This window comes from Lepidochelys olivacea (assembly GCF_965140295.1).
Source record: "Lepidochelys olivacea isolate rLepOli2 genome assembly, chromosome: 15".
Classification (NCBI taxonomy): domain Eukaryota; kingdom Metazoa; phylum Chordata; order Testudines; family Cheloniidae; genus Lepidochelys; species Lepidochelys olivacea.
Window position 1 is genome coordinate 3,144,949 of NC_140425.1, and position 18,282 is coordinate 3,163,230.

The 18,282-nt window shown below is 42.3% G+C and overlaps 1 protein-coding gene across 9 annotated transcripts in view; it reads left to right on the forward strand.

Annotated features, from left to right (window-relative positions):
- Nucleotides 1–18,282, forward strand: part of MTMR3 (myotubularin related protein 3) — a 235,858-nt gene that overhangs the window by 199,046 nt on the left and 18,530 nt on the right. For all 9 annotated transcript variants that reach the window (XM_084649078.1, XM_084649083.1, XM_084649084.1 and 6 more), the window contains 8 exons: nucleotides 5,338–5,543; nucleotides 5,771–5,902; nucleotides 10,101–10,212; nucleotides 11,018–11,213; nucleotides 11,571–11,756; nucleotides 13,386–13,556; nucleotides 14,856–15,001; nucleotides 15,774–17,196. In XM_084649078.1, the coding sequence (XP_084505204.1) occupies nucleotides 5,338–5,543; nucleotides 5,771–5,902; nucleotides 10,101–10,212; nucleotides 11,018–11,213; nucleotides 11,571–11,756; nucleotides 13,386–13,556; nucleotides 14,856–15,001; nucleotides 15,774–17,196 (2,572 nt within the window). The remainder of the gene's footprint in view (nucleotides 1–5,337; nucleotides 5,544–5,770; nucleotides 5,903–10,100; nucleotides 10,213–11,017; nucleotides 11,214–11,570; nucleotides 11,757–13,385; nucleotides 13,557–14,855; nucleotides 15,002–15,773; nucleotides 17,197–18,282) is intronic.

The window sequence follows — 18,282 nt, forward strand, 5'->3', positions numbered from 1 at the left end:
GGGGGCGGTTAGTTGGGTTTGTGCTACACATTAACCCGAAAACATCAGCCCTTCCTTTTAAATGGCCAATGTGTCTTTTTCAATTTTACTCTCCCTTTTTTTCCTCCCGCAGTTGCAAATGTTTCAACGCTGCCACTAACATCTCCGTCCCAGAGGCTAGCGCAGGTAAGAAGACGAAAAAAGTGCACTCGTGATGAAATGTTCTCTGAGCTCATGCACTCCTCCTGCACTGAAAGAGTCCAGCAGAATGTGTGGAGGTAGATAATGTCAGAGTCCAGGAAAGCAGAAAATGAACACAAGGACAGGTGGTGAGAGCATGATGAGAGGAGGCAGGATGCAAGGCTGAGGCTACTGGAGGATGAAACTGATATGCTCCGGCGTATGGTTTAGGTGCAGGAAAGTTACAGACCGCCACTGCAGCCCCTGTGTAACCAACCACGCTTCTCCTGAAGTTCCATAGCCTCCTCACCCAGACGCTCAAGAACACGGGGTGGGGCTCCGGACTCCCAGCCACTCCACCCCAGAGGACTGCCCAAGCAACAGAAGGCTGGCATTCAGTAATTTGAAGTGCAGTGTGGCCTTGTCCTTTCCTCCTCCCCCACCCCTCCCAGGCTACCTTGGCAGTTATCCCCCTATTTTTGTAATGAATTAATAAAGAATGCATGAATTTGAAACAACAATGACTTTATTGCCTCTGCAAGCGGTTATCAAAGGGGGAAGGGGAGGGCAGTTGGCTTACAGGAAAGTAGAGTGAACCAAGGGGGCGGGTTTTCATCAAGGAGAAACAAACAGAACTGTCACACCGTAGCCTGGTCAGCCATGAAGCTGGTTTTCAAAGCTTCTCTGATGCACAGTGTGCCCTGCTGTGCTCTTCTAACTGCCCTGGTGTCTGGCTGCGTGTAATCAGCGGCCAGGCGATTTTCCTCAACTTCCCACCCCACCATAAACGTCTCCCCCTTACTCTGACAGATTTTGTGGAGCACACAGCAAGCAGTAATAACAATGGGAATATTGGTTTCACTGAGATCTAACCGAGTCAGTAAACTGCACCAGCGTGCTTTTAAACATCCAAATGCACATTCTACCACTTTTCTGCACTTGCTCAGCCTATAGTTGAACAGCTCCTGACTACTGTCCAGGCTGCCTGTGTATGGCTTCGTGAGCCATGGCATTAAGGGGTAGGCTGGGTCCCCAAGGATAACTATAGGCATTTCAACATCCCCAGTGGTTATTTTCTGGTCTGGAAAGTAAGTCCCTTGCTGCATCTGCTTCATGCAGACCAGAATTCCTGAAGATGCTAGCGTCATGTACCTTTACCGGCCATCCCACGCTAACGTTGGTGAAACATCCCTTGTGATCCACCAGTGCTTGCAGCACCATTGACAAGCACCCCTTTAGGTTTATGTACTGGCTGCCAAGGTGGTCCGGTCCCAAGATAGGGATATGTGTTCCGTCTATTGCCCCACCACAGTTAGGGAATCCCATTGCAGCAAAGCCATCCACTATGACCTGCACATTTCCCAGAGTCACTACCCTTGATAGCAGCAGCTCAGTGATTGTGTTGGCTACTTGGATCACAGCAGCCCCCACAGTACATTTGCCCACTCCAAATTGATTCCCGACTGACCGATAGCTGTCTGGCGTTGCAAGCTTCCAGAGGGCTATCGCCACTTGCTTGTGAATTGTTAGGGCTGCTCTCATCTTGGTATTCTTGCGCTTCAGGGTAGGGGAAAGCAAGTCACAAAGTTCCATGGAAGTGCCCTTATGCATGCGAAAGTTTCGCAGCGACCGGGAATCATCCCAGACCCGCAACACTATGCGATCCCACCAGTCTGTGCTTGTTTCCCGGGCCCAGAATCGGCTTTCCATGGCATGAGCTTGCCCCATTGCCATCACGATGGCCAAATTGCTGGGGCCCATGCTTTGAGAGAAGTCTGTGTCCAGGTCCTTATCACTCTCATCACCACGTGTCCATCACCTCCTCCTTGGCTTTTGCGTGTTCTCGTTCTGTATATACTGCATGATAATGCATGAGGTGTTTACAATGCTCATAACTGCCGCGATGATCTGAGCGGGCTCCATGCTTGCCGTGGTATGGCGTTTGCAGGAGAGCAGAGTTTCAGGGGGAAGCGGTGGTTAGATGACCAGTTTTGCAGACCTACTGCACCATCTGCTGCCAGGACACAACAGCTGAGTGGGCTGCACGCTTTCTGTGGTATGGTGAGACAAGAGCAGCTGAGCAGAGTTGCAGCGGAAGCGGCCCTGCGAGACCACCAGGAGAGCAGAAGAGCAGAGTGCCAGCAGAAGCAGTAGATGACGATGGTCATATAGAAGACCTGCGAGGTGGATTCATAGCATCAGGAGAGCAGAGTGGGAGTGGAAGCGGTGGATCACGATGACGGTTAGCAGTCCTACTGCACCGTCTGCTGAAAGCAGTATGGCGCTCGCACGGAGAAAAGGCTGGAAATGATTGTCTGCTGTTGCTTTCACGGAGGGAGGGGCAACTGACGACATGTACCCAAAACCACCCGCAACAGTGTTTTTGCCCCATGAGGCATTGGGAGCTTAACCCAGAATTCCAGTGGGCGGCGGGAACTGTGGGATAGCTACCCACAGTGCAACGCTCCAAAAGTCGACGCTAGCCTTGGTACTGTGGACGCACTCCACCGACTTAATGCGCTTAGTGCATTAGTGTGGGGACACGCACAATCGACTGTATCAATCTAAAAAATAGACTTCTGTAAATTCGACCTAATTTTGTAGTGTAGACATACCCAAAGAGGGAGGGAAAGGAGCGAATGCTTTGCTTCCCCACCCCCATCACTGCCCAGGAGGCTGTCGTGGTCTAGAGGCAATGGTTACAGACCTGGAAGTTCAGGTAGGGCTTCTTTAGGGTATTATAGATCTGCAGGTTTACTTTAGGTTTGGCCTAATGAGTCAAGACATTTACAGGCCTACTGTTTCATTCAGTTTGCTGGTTAGAGGGGATTAAAAACCTCTTGGTTCAAGTGAAGCTTGTTTTTGGCAAGAAAACTGGTAAAATACTTTCCTTTAATGTGCCCTAAGAAGGTGAAACTAGAGTTGATGCATGTATGCTTTTCAAATGTGGATTCTGGCTCTGATAGTGCTCCTTGGCATGTGTGGCCTCGCTTTAGGGCAGGGTTTCTGAAACTGGGGGTTGGGACCCCTCAGGGGGTCATGAGGTTATTACATGGGGGGTCGTGAGCTGTGAGCCTCCACCCCAAACCCCGCTTTGCCTCCAGCACTTATAATGGTGTTATAAATTAAAAATGGTGTTATAAAAAATAAATTTTTTATATATTTAAGGGGGGTCACACTCAGAGGCTTGCTAAGTGAAAGGGGATACCAGTACAAAATTTTGAGAACTACTGCTTTAGGGGAACTTGATTTAAGGAATGTGTATCTGCAATTTGCCTGAAATGAAATAGAAATAAACTCTTTGTAGATAAGTAGTAGTGTGATCCAGTGAATACAGTACTAAACTAGTAGTCAGAAGATATGTGTCCTGTTCTTGAATTCTACTTCTGCTTCTAATTCTACATCTGCAAAATGGTAGTAACGATACTTAAACCTCCTTTGTTAACATTCATATGCATGAATGCAAAGTATTATTAATGAAATTCAAGGAGAGTTTTGTAGAGAATGTCTAGCCAAATGTAAACCTTTTGGATGTATGGAAGTGAGAGTATGTATTCCACTGGCTTGATTTAATGGGTGTTGGTCCTGCTTTGAGCAGGGGATTGGACTAGATGACCTCCTGAGGTCTCTTCCAACCCTAATATTTTATGATTCTATGATTGGCAGCAGTAGGATGCACCAGCACTTAGAAAGTAACAAAAAGGCAAATGTCATTATATTTAAAAAAACAAAACACTTTTGACTGTTTTGTTTATACAGACAATGGAAGCGGTTCTCTGGAAGCTTGTTTTCAAAACATATTTGTGGTGGTCAGATGCCTTCCCTTTATATCAAAATCTTCACTTTATTTGTAATAAAATTGAGTATTAGTTGAGACTTTAAAGTAAACTGTTGTTCATATATACAAAGATTATATAGACTTGGAGAAATTTTATTGTAAATAAACAAAACTAATTTTACTATGCGTTTGTCATTGCCCAGTAAGCACCAGATAAACAGCCACTTACAATCACTCCTTTCTTCCGTGATCTCACTATCACATGACATCCTATATTGATAGTGGCACCTCTCTCCCTGACTTTCTAGTCCTCTGCACCATTATGCATACACACATCCAGTTCCAGGACCCTACAAACCCTCACTCACGCAAGCAGTCCTTACTCATGCACATCCATCCACTTAGGTCAATGGAACTGCTTGAGTGAGGAAGGACTAATCACATGAGTACAGGTGTACAGACTCAGGCACTAAATTTTCCATCATGACACTTTTTTTCCTTTTGGCTTATCTATCCTCATGAAGCACATGAGACGTTTAGTTGCAACACAACACTGCATACAGGGAAATCTTGTCTCTGCAGCACTATCACCAGCCTGGTACCAGAAGCCCCCAGATTCGGGAAATGTCTGCTACTTTTTGAACCACTCTTGTCATGTTGTGATCAGTGTTGAGAGGCTACAAAGGGAACCCCATCCATCTGCTTTCTGTCAGAGAAATGGTAGGATCTATCATAAAGGAATCTGGGAGAGGGAGGGCAGGGAAGAATATAAGGTGGAAAATTCCCCTTTTGCTTTTATAGTCTCCAATCTAGTTTTTCTTATGATTACTTACAAGCATTTCTCTTCACTGACAGGAACATGGAGGGTATGTCTACACTGCAATTAAAAACCTGCAGCTGGCTTGCGCCAGCTGACTCAAGTTTATGGGACTTGGGCTGCAGGGCTGTTTAATTGCAGTTTAGAAGTTTGGGCTTGGGATGGTCTCAGTGCTCGGGCTGAAGCCTGAGCCCAAACATCTACGCTGCAGTTAAACAGTCCTGTAGCCAGAACCCTGTAAGCCCGAATCAGCTGTCACAGGCCAGCTGCAGGTGTCTAACTGCAGTGTAGCCATATCCCTGGGCACCAAGATTGACTTATGTTGACTGTTATATTTAATCTTTTCATATTACAGCAATTGAGTCAAATATCCTACAAGTGTGGAACACGTTCCTATGGAGCATCCTTCAATTATATATGAATCTGTAGGGTATATGTGCCTCTAGAATACTGATATGATTTAAAACCCTGCAGCAAGCTAGTTAATTCCTAATGTTCTATGTGGTTTAGTTTCTACTGATACTTTTATTTAGGGTGCTAATGTGATGGCTATAGTTAGCTGTTCTTACTCTTTCCTGTGTAGGCACCAGTGTAATGGGGCAGTAATTTCCCGTTGTGGACAGCCCGAGGTCAGCTGGTGGGGTTGGAGAAATGCAGATGACGAACACCTTGTCCAGTCAGTGGCCAAAGCATGTGCCTCAGACTCTAGGTCCAAAAGCAGCAAATTAATGAATGGAAACTGTTCCAGAGACTTCTCCAATGGAGGGGACCTCTCCGATGTGGAATTTGGTGAGCTCACAAGCCCCTCCATTTCTGAAATGGCTAGAGCTTTGTATGTGAGTGTGATCTCCTGTGTATAGTATAAGATATGTGGGGTTTCCTGTGTGTTTACAGAGTGTGTAGGATTCCTCTATACACAGTGCATGCATATTGTGGTTCCTGCATGACTGTTTGTTGCAGATAGTGTCAAAAGTATTTGTTTAATTACTGTTTGGTTGTCCTTTTTCTTTCCATAGATTCCTCAATTTCTAATGCTTCAGGAGCAGAAAGTTTGGCCATCCAGCCTCAGAAGCTTTTAATCTTGGATGCACGTTCTTATGCAGCTGCTGTGGCTAACAGGGCCAAAGGTGGAGGCTGTGAGTGCCCAGGTAAATAGTGTTTGCTCTCAGATCAGTTTATATGAAGGTAGTCAAAAGGACAGATACACATTTAAAGGGGCATGGGGCTTGTCTACAGCGAGGGGTTTTGCACCACGTAGTGTAGTTACAACACTGTTGCAAGCCTTTAGAGTCACATGGATGCAAGTCACAACTTTTTACACTGGTGTAATGCATCTTCATGAAAGTTTGTATCAATATAGCTATCATGGAGCATGAAAACCCAGTGTAGTCAGCCTGTACTTACTTCAAAGGGACAGATTTAGTTGCCAGTTGATGCTGTGCTTCAAAGCATAAGACTAAATCAGTAACAATATACAATTAACACTGAACTATGTACAGTATGTTGAATAGTCTTTCTTCACTGAATCAAATATTTAAGCTTAAATGCAATATAAAAACACACTAAAGATTAATATGTAGATTAACTATAAAAATACAAGAGAAAAAACAAAACAAAACTCAATAAACCATCATGGGTAATAGTGTTGCAGGATTGTTATACGTGAGGGAAACTTGTTTACAGAGACACAGCACTCTTAGTATTTCTGGAACAGTTCCCATATTCAAATGTAATTGAAATACTTATTTATCCTGCATTTGTGAAGTTTACCCAGGATTATTATATTCCATGTTCTTTATCGCCATTTGTGAATTGTGGGTAGTATGAGCAGGAAGCTTTTTGATGACCATTAGCAAATGGGAATATATCCTGGTTAAATTCCATCACTGGAGAATATGGGAAAATACCGGACAGGAAAATTACAGGTAGGAAAGGCAAAGCTATTTCAGTAATATCTAAGATGGACCTCTGAGATCTTTGACCAAAATAGCTGCACTTTGGGGCATGGCTGCCCGTGGTGAGAGATCTTAAATGTCCATATAGCTTTCAAAAAGTTATAAAGGAACTCATGATTAATTGAAATGAAATATCTAAATGGAACGCACAATGCAGTACAGCAACTTATCTTGAGTTTCAAGATGAGGATGCTTGAACAGTTTGTAAGGAATTTTCAGACAGCTATGTTAGCTTCATTAAATTTGATACTCAAATCTTGCTCACATTTTTAATAAAATACAGTCAATCCAACAGTACACTCAGGAGATGAAGTCAGAATACAACCATTAAGTGTAACAGCCTTTGTAAGGAGCAGTTTGTTGGCCTTTCACAGACCGTATGCTTTATCTTCAAATATTGATGACTTTTAGAAAATAGTTTGGTTAATGTCTTCATGGCTAAGAAGGGGCCACATTATCCCTGGCTTTAGCATGGTGATTAGAGGTGGTAGAGAAAAGGTGCCTTCTTCCCCGCTCTATGCAAGGGCTAGAGATTGTGCGCTCCATGCACTCATAGGATGCAATCCATCCCAAAGAGGTCCCTGAACAAGAGGGGCCCTCTGCACAGCCTTTGGAGCTAGCAAGGCATGGCTGGGGGTGGGGAGGGCACATTCCAGGAAATGGTTCATCCTGTGCTGGGTGGATTTGATTTATTTAAATCATAATTTAAATCACTAGTCAGGAAGACTCGATTTAATCATGGTTTTCTACATAAAAGTGCGTTCTTTTTGGCTGTTATAACCTTAATACCTGTTCTTCACAACTCAGAAATAGATGTAGGTTTCATTTTTAGAAGGTACACACTATACATTTTTAAACAATGATTTATTTTGAAAACTTTTCAGATTAGTTTTACAGCTATATCAGAAAATGAATGACTGTTTGGTTATTTCATTTGCCAAAGGTAATTGAAGCACATATTTATGAAGTCATTGGGAGGTGAACTATCTCCAGTTCAACGGGTTAATCATTAATATTTGGAGGATTTTCTTGCCATGCTGTATTAGGAGGAGAACATCACCAAACAGACATTTAAATTGCTTTATTTAACTAAAACAACAAAGTTAAGTGTTCTGGATTTTTTTCTTCGACAGCAAACATAATATTTTAACAAAACAAGCATATGTCCCTCGCTTCTCACATTTATCTCCAGACTTCTTCTCCTTGTCCAGATCTATTCTGCTCCCAACAATCTTCTATTCATTGAACTTTTTGAAACTTTGCACTTTTAGGGGGAGATAAGGGATTGATTCTGTGTACACAAATTTGCAGAGGGACAATAGAGTTGAGGTCTGTTATTTCTCACCTCTGTATATTATTTATTGATTTTAAAACATTTTTGCTGTTAACAAGCATGTTACCTCTGGATACACAAGTCCACAGTCTGAGAACTGCAAAACTAAACATCTCTGATGGTATCTTCTAGACTGAGCACTGAGTCCCATTGGGTAGATAAAAAGATTAACCTAAATAATCTTTACAGAAGCCTGTGGAACCCCATAATATTGGGTCCCTAATCCATGAACTATTGGAACTCATTTACAAAACTTTTCTTAAACATTACATGAATATATTATCTCATACTATAGAATTAGAATTTATAATCCGTATTCCATGATGAGATATCTTTGAGCTATGATGTATCTTAATTAAAACTATCTTTAATAGGTTTTTTCCTCTAAAAGCATTTTATCAAAAAAATCCAATTTAAATTTAAGAAACCCAATTTTTTTTATTAAAAAAAAGTCCTTGATTTTTATCCCCCTGATTCTGTGCACTTCCCTACACATCAGGGAATTTGGTGGGGAGTGGAAGATGGTGCCTCCTGGAGCTCCACTTGGGGCAGTACTTCTCCACCCCGTTCCCAGTGTCAGCCACTGGCTAAATGGCACAATCTGGTTCTAAAGCATTAGCCTGTAAGTTCTGGGATACGCGCACAATATTATTTATGTTCGGATCAGCAATTAACCCTGTTGAATTTTGCGGATCTCTCGCCTCAGTTTGTAACAGAGTAAAAGAGTGTAAGGTCAAAGAGTTGCACGCAATATTTACTGGCTTGCAAATTGCACCAAATCGTCCAGGCTGTGTGGGCTAAAGGATAGATCTCCAGGAGCTCTGGGATCCAATTTATGTGGACCATAGACGCAACCACAAGGTTAGAGGCATTTGTGAAAATCCTCTGTTTGTGTGTCAAATGTGCCTGTGGTCCAGGAAGAAGACCATACTAGTAGGCCACCCCTGACAGAACTGCAGCCTGATATTATTTAAAGTCCATTCCCTCTGGACATAGAATGTATTTCATACGGGGCAGTTTATTTAATCTGCTATCAACTGGTGAGATGCATAGTACAGAGGTAAGATAAACTTAGGGATGGTGTAAAGGGCATGATCCTGAAACATGCTGAGCCTGAGCACTTCTTATGAGTAGGGTGCCCTATTACACTGATCCTGCCAACCCGTCTCGGGTGAGTAGTTTGAGTATAGACTACAGGTTTGTCCAGAGGATAGCTCTTAGGACTTGCACAAATAGTCCCCTCCATTCTCTATCTACTGCAGCCTTGAGTGTTTCTCATCTGAGTGACACTTGTCACTTCCACACAGTAGATGGGGTGAAGTAAGTAACCTCTTTGGTCTTCCCAAGAGGTATGGGGAAGTAAATCATCTTTAATGTTAAGGTTTAAGGACAATCATGAATTGACAGTTATTTTCAGATTGCTCTGTCTTTTTAGAGCATTGTATAACTTCTAGTAGTGTAATACCATTACCCCTATGGGGAGCTGTCCGTGCACTGCTTCTTGTGGTATGAAATGGAACAGTAAAAAACAAATAAATAAAAAAACCTCAACAATCTTTTGCCAATAGACCTCTCTCTGGACCTAAACACCACTACTCTCCTGGCCCTGGCTGTCTGCTCCGTAGACATTGCCAGACATATACCAAATTCTGTGCTAGTTCTGTTATGGTTAAGTCAATTTGGAAACCAGTTCTGCAGAGGTGAAAAGATAATGCATTAACCTGTTGTTTCACCTAACAGCAGACAGCAAGGAAGATTCATATGTCTGCACAGTGACTTAGATTTTCATCATAAATTCAGTAGAGAAACAAGCACATGTATTTTCTTTATAGTGTCACAATAGTTACCAGCACTTTCAGTTTTACCACCGTTTGTTGTAATGTCTGGAATACCAGCAGAAGTCCAAGCACAAATATTTGTGTACAGGAAATTGTGCTAAACAGCACTATTTCATCAGTCCACAACTGCAGCAGTTTGTTTTTATAGAAAAGCTTCTTTTTTAACTTAATATTCATGTTGTTTTTAATTCCTCCTCTTGGTTTTTACAATTTTCTACAGAGTATTATCCAAATTGTGAAGTGGTGTTCATGGGGATGGCAAACATCCATTCTATCCGGAAGAGCTTTCAGTCGCTGCGCTTGCTCTGCACACAGATGCCAGACCCAGGAAAGTAAGTGGGCATTTGAGGTTTTTTTCTTTCTTAAATTATATTTTTGTGTCTAACTCTCATTCTTCCCCTGATATTTTCTAGACTGAATTAAGCAGTTGTTTGTTCTTCCACAGCCTTCTCTTTGTAAACATGCTACAGTTATATTTTTCACTTCATATAGATTGAGCAAAAGCTGACTCATTCATTCTAAAATGGAGATAGCAAATGAGACTGGGATCAAAATAGGATCCTTTACTTTAATATTCGAGTGTATAACTATCAGGTGGGCTTGGTTAGTCTCACCTGTGCATCCTGCAATATTTCAGCTTTCCCCTAATTTTCTAAAACTGCTATTGTAACGTGCTATCTAACCCCAGAAGTGTGTAGCAATCTTAATTTCCTTTGAAAGGCACTAGTGTTGCTCCATGAACTTACCACATGCCTAATATCCTCACCCTGGAGATCCAGCCCATCATTTCCATGGTATAACTGACCTCCAGTGACAATACCTGAGGGGTCTTCTGACTGTGAATCTTTCCCAGAATGCTGCAGCATTTCAACCCTCTTTCCTCTAACAGTTTCTCCTGGTTCTTCATTTGGTGCCACGAGCCTTTCACATTCACTAAGTAGACTGTCTGTATTTCCTGCAAACTTGTGAGAGCATTAACAAGACAATTTAAGTGAAAAATAGATTCAAGGAAAGCACTCATTGTTTAGTACTATAATAGGAGTTTAATTATGATCACTCTGATTTTTTTTAATTCAAAGATCTCAGCTGGGAAACATTAAAAAGAGCACAAACTATCCTCCTTTGGTTTTTCTTTAGTTGGTTATCAGCACTGGAAAGTACCAAATGGCTGCAGCACTTGTCTGTGCTTCTGAAATCTGCACTATTGGTAGTGCACGCAGTAGACAGAGACCAGCGACCAGTCTTGGTGCACTGCTCGGATGGCTGGGACCGAACCCCACAGATAGTGGCACTGTCCAAACTGCTGCTAGATCCGTATTACAGGACCATAGAGGTTTGTAAACCATCCATTGATGCATGGGAGGAAGGCCAAGTTTGGGTTTCTTTGAAGATTAATAGGGAAGGCTATGCATGATTGAACTCAGGTTTCTTCATCTGAAAAAGTACAAATGTTATCACCAGTCTTGCTGCATCTGATGGATGCTATTGAGTGATATAGTGGGTTAATTGTGAAGGGAATTAAATAGAAGAAAAGCAGGTTGAAAAAAAAACATGATTAATTCTGAAAAGAAATCAGGTATATTAAGCATGAATACTTCCCATGAGAAGTCTCAGATAGTGTCCTGGAAAATTGTTACATTTGGATTGACAAAAAATCTGGAGACCTTCAACTACACTTTCTTTCCTGCAGGGTTTCCAGGTGCTAGTGGAGATGGAATGGCTGGATTTTGGCCACAAGTTTGCAGATCGCTGTGGCCATGGTGAGAATTCGGATGACCTAAATGAGCGCTGCCCAGTATTTTTGCAGTGGTTGGACTGCGTCCATCAGCTCCAGAGGCAGTTCCCCTGCTCTTTCGAGTTTAACGAAGCATTCCTTGTGAGTTGTGGCTTGAGAGATTACTGTTTTATGAAATACTTCTAAACCAGTAGACAAAGCTAACACACGGAATAGCCCTGAGGGGTTTCCAATTTTCCCATCTACCTTATGCCACAGTGCAGCCTGATAAGCAGATGTTACAACTGTTGAGCCTTGTCTGGCAGACAAAACCACTAGTTGTCATGGAATCTGTAACCGGTTCTCTCTGAAAGCAGGGATGGGGCCTTCTAGGACTTCCTTTAAACTTTAAATAAAGAAAGAAATCATGTCCTGGATTCAAATGTCCACAGAATAGGGACAGCACAGGTAATGGTAATGCAAACTTCCCCAGCACTTCTCCACTACGCTATTTCATCCTCACCTGGAGGGGATGTCTCTTAAGAGCAAGAAGGAGTTTCTATTCTCTTTTTCTGCTGAAACTGCCTAGAAAGTGTGGCTTTTCTGATATTGACAACTGTCCTCTGAGAAGTTTGGCTAAGAGTACTGAAGTCACATCTCAAGGCCACTGTCAAAGTCAGATTCAGGACTCACATAATTTGTCAGACCACTCTGTTTATTAGCAAAGCGCTTTGCCAATGCACCCAGATATGTGACCCGTCTCTGAAGCTCAAGCTAACTTATTTATACAGCTAAGCCAAAGCCAATTTAACATAAGAGACAAAAGGAAGCAGAAACTGACAAATATACATACATATCTTATTTGCATACTAATGTTTACCAATCTCCTAGCTCAGTAGGAGCTCTAAGTTAATTAGTTTGAGAACCCATTGTCTCACACTCCTTAATGTTTCTCTTCCTGACAACTGTATTTCAACAAACCCTTCAAGTAGCATTTCTTTAATGAATTATAATTTCAATATAATCCATTCTACTTTTACACCACCAAGCCAGTCACACCATAATTGTTAGTCACTAACTACATGGATGGATTTGAACTGGCAACCTAGAGGAGAAAGTTTCTGTAATACTTCACCAATCCCTTGAGCATTTCCATCTTCCGGTCTTTTTAGAGCTGAATGCCCTAATCCAGCAAACCAGTTAAGCATGTGCTTAACTTTTAACACGAATAATTCTGTTTGAAGTCAGTTGGGCCATTAACATCTTAAAGATAAGTACATGCTTAAGGGCTTTGCTGGGTTGACGCTATAGTGTGGAGTGAGCTACAATCTAGACTTGGTGAGCTTTCTGTGTCTCCATTTGTGCCACAAGACAGAAGATAACCTATTATTATTGCCAGCTCTGAGCTTTTCTACTTTACTGATGCTATGTGACAGCTGTGTCAAAAATTCCCTTCTCTCCCATATCCTCCAGGGCCCTGGTTTCAGTATGTCAGTTTTAGACACAGCATGTAAATAAACATGCAACCTTTATGTTATATTTCCTCCTAACATTTTATATAATTCAAATATGATGGTGCATCATAGAGAGGAGCCCATTGTGCTGGTGTGTTCTTGTCATTAGCTTTCTAAGAAGGCATGCTAAATAGATTTATATGGCATCCTCCACAAAAGCCTTACATATACAGCCTCACGTGAATGGTAGATTCATTGCCTCTTAAGCGTGAAAATTATATCTTTCACATACACCGTATGTGCTGCCATATGACTCTATCTGTATTGGTCTGTACAGGTCAAATTGGTGCAGCACACCTACTCTTGCCTCTTTGGTACATTCCTGTGCAACAATGCGAAGGAGCGAGGGGAAAAACATACTCAAGAAAGGACGTGTTCTGTCTGGTCTCTGCTGCGGGCAGCAAACAAAGCCTTCAAAAACCTGCTTTACTCCTCCCAATCAGAAACTGTATGTATCATTTATTCCCCACCAGCTATGGGAGAGTCCCTTTAGGGATTCTGCATTACAACTGTCGGAGTAGGGGAAAGTGACTGTCCCAAAAATATCCACCTCAAGGAAGCATCCCAGTTATTCCTGTGGGTGATGATTTGACTGCCTGTTCCACAAATATACTGCCTAGAGATAACTGTGAAACTCCTTGCCAGAGGATGTTGTGAAGGCCAAGACTATATAACAGGGTTCAAAAAAGAACTAGATAAGTTCATGGAGGATAGGTCCATCAATGGCTATTAGCCAGGATGGACAGGGATGGTGTCCCTAGCCTCTGTTTGCTAGAAGCTGGGCATGGGCAACAGGGGATGGATCACTTGATGATTACCTGCTCTGTTCATTCCCTGTGGGGCACCTGGCATTGGCCACTGTTGGAAGACAGGATACTGGGCTACATGGACCTTTGGTCTGACCCAGTATGGCCATTTTTATGTATATGCCTCAACTTGCCCACTGGATAAGTTACCATTTGAGTGCCATAGCAAGGGTTTGAATAGCCTTAGCTTCACCTCTGCTATGCCATGGACTCCCATACCATCAGAGCCATCTTTCTGAAGAACTTACTTTACACTGTCTTCAGCAGACCACTGGGACATAACAAATGCAGCCATAGAGAGTATCTCTATATCAGATATATGCTGTATTCCTTGTAATATAATATTTTGTGTGCTTGACAAGATATGGTTACCAACAAGAGATCTCTGTCAAGTTACTCTGAGGGGATAAGGGTTGTGTCATAAAAATCTTAAACTCCCAGAGAATTTTGTCAAAAAACTGGCATAACAAAAAATGTTATGGAAGTCTTTGCACATATCTAATTTAATCACTTTCATGTTTTCAGTTAGTTCTCCCATAGTAAGAAACTATCACAAGGGACTGGGGGGGAGAGGCACAGTCATCTTTATGTATATTTGATAGAAGTATATGTTAGGCATTCAGATACTGTGGTGATGGGCATGCCATAAAAACCTGTAGAGAACAGTTAAAATGTCAGTGTTTATTGAAGTAAAGATTTTTCTAAGTTATTTAAACCCTTCCCCTCCCTAAATCCCCATATCTGAAGGCAAGGGTAACAACTTGATCGCTATGAGTAAATTATTAAAAATGCCATTGTTGCTGCTTAGACCCCAAATTATCTGGGGATCCAGTGCAATCTCTCGGCTGCGAACCTGAGCTGTAAAATTAAAGTAGCAAAAGTCCTGGAGAGAGACAGGTTAACATTTCTAAACATGAACGTGCCATATTTTCTCATTTTAGGTGCTGTATCCCGTGTGTCATGTCCGTAATTTAATGCTCTGGAGTGCTGTTTACCTGCCATGTTCTTCCCCCTCCACCCCTGCGGATGACACCTGTGCCCCTTACCCAGTTCCAGGCTCCAGCCCTGAAGATCAGTCTCTGGGCAGGTGAGGCTAGAGCCCAGAAATCCCATCCTGTAAAGTAAGATCAACAGAGAATGTTGTGGGATTTAAGGAGAGGAGCACTTGGTGTGGGAGGGAGGTGCTTTTTCACTATTTTCATGGTGGGACTGTTTAAATGGCTAACAAAAACCCCTGTGTGGTCATTTCAATTTTGAAAGTATTCAGCTTCCTGGATTGTTGTGTAACAAACACATCAGAGCAGAAAATAGGTTTGGAATAAATTAACAGAAAAAACAGAGTTCAGTATACGGAGTATCCCCAATAACATCCCAGGTACTGTCCCCAGTGGCATAATGTATTCTGCTTTAGTATATTGCCTCTGTATTGTGGAGGTCAGAATACCATGGGATATAGCACCTTCAGGGCTGCCTTGCATTTGTTTGCACACTGCTTTTTTTCTTGTATTACATTCATGTAACTACAGCTTCCCTTGTCTTTAGAGAAGCCTTTTCCAGTAAAATGATTCTAGGTGCATGCTAGTTAGGAAATGGAGCTTTGGTGTGGAGGGGTGATTCTGGGAATGTCTGAAGATTAGTCAAAGAAATTTTCTTGATGGAGAGAGAAGGCCTGGAAGGTGCTGGAGCAGCTTTGAACCACAAATTATCAGACTGTACTGTTAGATAATATCGTAGTGCATTGCAGAACTCCACAGTATTGAGTGGCTGGTGGTGATTTCAAAATGGGGAAGCTCATTAATAACCTTTGTAATTAAATATTTTAAAAAGTAACTTTTGATTCTGATTTTTTACCTCTGTAGGCTACCAAAGACAAGATCGTTTGACAATCTGACAATGGCCTGCGACAGCAACGTGCCTTCAACTAACCGACGTAGTAGTGATCCCAGCCTAAATGAAAAGTGGCAAGAGCACCGTAGGTCCTTGGAGCTGAGCAGCCTTGGCAACCCAGGGGATGATCCATTTGATGAGGACAGCCTGAGCAAACAAGGCAGGGCTCTTGTTGGAGCAGAGCTTTCAGTTGCAGCGGGCGTGGCAGAGGGACAGATGGAGAACATTTTGCAGGAGGCCACCAAAGAGGATGTTGGTCTGGAGGAGCTCTTGAGGGGTACCCTAGAGACAACAGGCAAAGAGGATGTGGATGAGGTTATCCTGGGTAAGGAGAACAGAGCTGAAAATCTTGATGGGTATATTGATGGCCTCTGTGAAAAGACTGAGATGGATACAGATACGTTAATAAACAATCCAGTGTCCAATCCACATCCAGTTTCACAAGGTTCTTCTGAGCTTAAAGGACAACAGGAGGAGCCTATGGATTTCAGTAACGGTATCCAGAAGTTACCTCAGATGAAAGGACTACAGACTGTCCCCTTGGAGAGTACTGTAAATAGTGACATTCAGAAGAATGTGGAGGAAGGTGTTAGTAGACTTCATATAGAAGCAGAAAGCCCTTATAGTACTCCAGAGTCCAGTCCTCCATTGCCCATCACAATCCAACATGAGGCAAAAACATCCAACATGGAAAGTTCTACCGAAACCTTAACAGAGATTGGAGCAAAGCAAGAGCTGATTCCGAAAGGCCCTTGCCATGGACCTTGTCTGATGGACAACAATGCTGAGGAACTTTTTCAAACGACTGAAAACAGACCTGAGGGGGAAAACATGATAGAGCTACACAGAGTGGGAACAAAAGTAAACAGGACTTCTAACAGCAGCAACACACACAGCTCAATGCCTTCCCCTTGTGCCTTGCCTTTAGCTGAATGTAAAGATGAGATTGTGTGTAATGGGGAGCTGGAGACTGAGAACATGGTGACAGAGAAACCTGCAGCATTTAGTATTACCCAGAAAAACCCTGCAGCAAATGGACACTGTGTGAATGGAGAGGATGATAGGGTCAAAGCCTCTCTGAGGCGGCAGGTCTCTACAGCTAGTTGTAGTTCTGCCCAGTTTCACTTGAGGAACTTGCACCATAAGTGGGTGCATGGCCATTCTGGGAGGCAACAGACAGTTAGCAGCCCAGACCAACCCACCAGGAGCCACTTGGATGATGATGGGATGCCAGTCTACACCGATGTTATCCAGCAGCGCCTGCGTCAGATCGAAACTGGGCATCAGCAGGAAGTAGAGATATTGAAGAAGCAAGTGCAGGAGTTGAGGAGCCGGTTGGAGAGCCAGTACCTGAATAGCTCACTACGTTTCAGTGGTGATTATGGGGACGAAGTGGTAAGTGTAATGGTAATTCAGCCACTACTGACAATAATGGATTGGTTAATCACATTTCTGGAGCCCACAGTACTAAGTCAGCTGTTTGGTAAGAAATGTTATTTGGTTAGACAGTGAATTTTGGTTATGGTAATTTTTTTTTAAAAGTCTTAGTCATGCTGATGCTGAGTCCTGCCGTGAGTGCAGGGACTGGACTAGCTGACCTCTCAAGGTCCCTTCCAGGCCTATGAGTCTATACTGAAAAGGACATGCTGTTCTCACTTTCAGTTGCAATCTCTTTATCATGAAAGTGCAACTTATAAATGTAGATTTTTTTTTCACATAACTGCACTCAAAAACAAAACCATTTAAAACTTTAGAGCCTACAAATCCACACAGTCCTACTTGTTCAGCCAATCACTAAGACAAACAAATTTGTTTACATTTGCGGGAGATAATGCTGCTCGCTTGTTATTAACATCACCTGAAAGTGAGAACAGGCGTTCGCATGGCATTATTGTAGCCGGTGTTGCAAGGTATTTATGTGCCTGATATGGTCATTATTCATGCTTCGACTTGTAGATGTTTTCTTTTTTTTATCTTTTTTATAGTGCAGATATTTGTAATAAAAATAATAATATAAAGTGAGCACTGTACACTTTGTATTGTGTTATAATTGAAATTAATTTATTTAAAAATGTAGAGAAACATCCACAAATATTTATAATAAATTTAAATTGGTATTCTATTATTTAACAGTGCGATTAAAACTGATTAATCGCAACTATTTTTTTTAATCTCGTGATTATTTTTTTTAATAGTTTGACAGTCCTAATTTACACACACTTTGGGTGTGCTGTGGAATGAGGCTAATCACGGTGCCTTTACCCAGTTTTTGCTGTGCTCATAAAATGGTTGAGAGAACCTTTTAAACAATTACATATAATTTACTGAGCTAGATCTATAGGACTGGCTGGGATGATTTAGTTGGGGTTTGTCCTGCTTCAAGCTGGTCTCCTGAGGTCTCCTGCAACCCTAATCATCTATGATTCTCTGACTGGCTCTTTAGTCCTTGGCATAATTCACAGGGAGGCAGGTGCAAAGGGG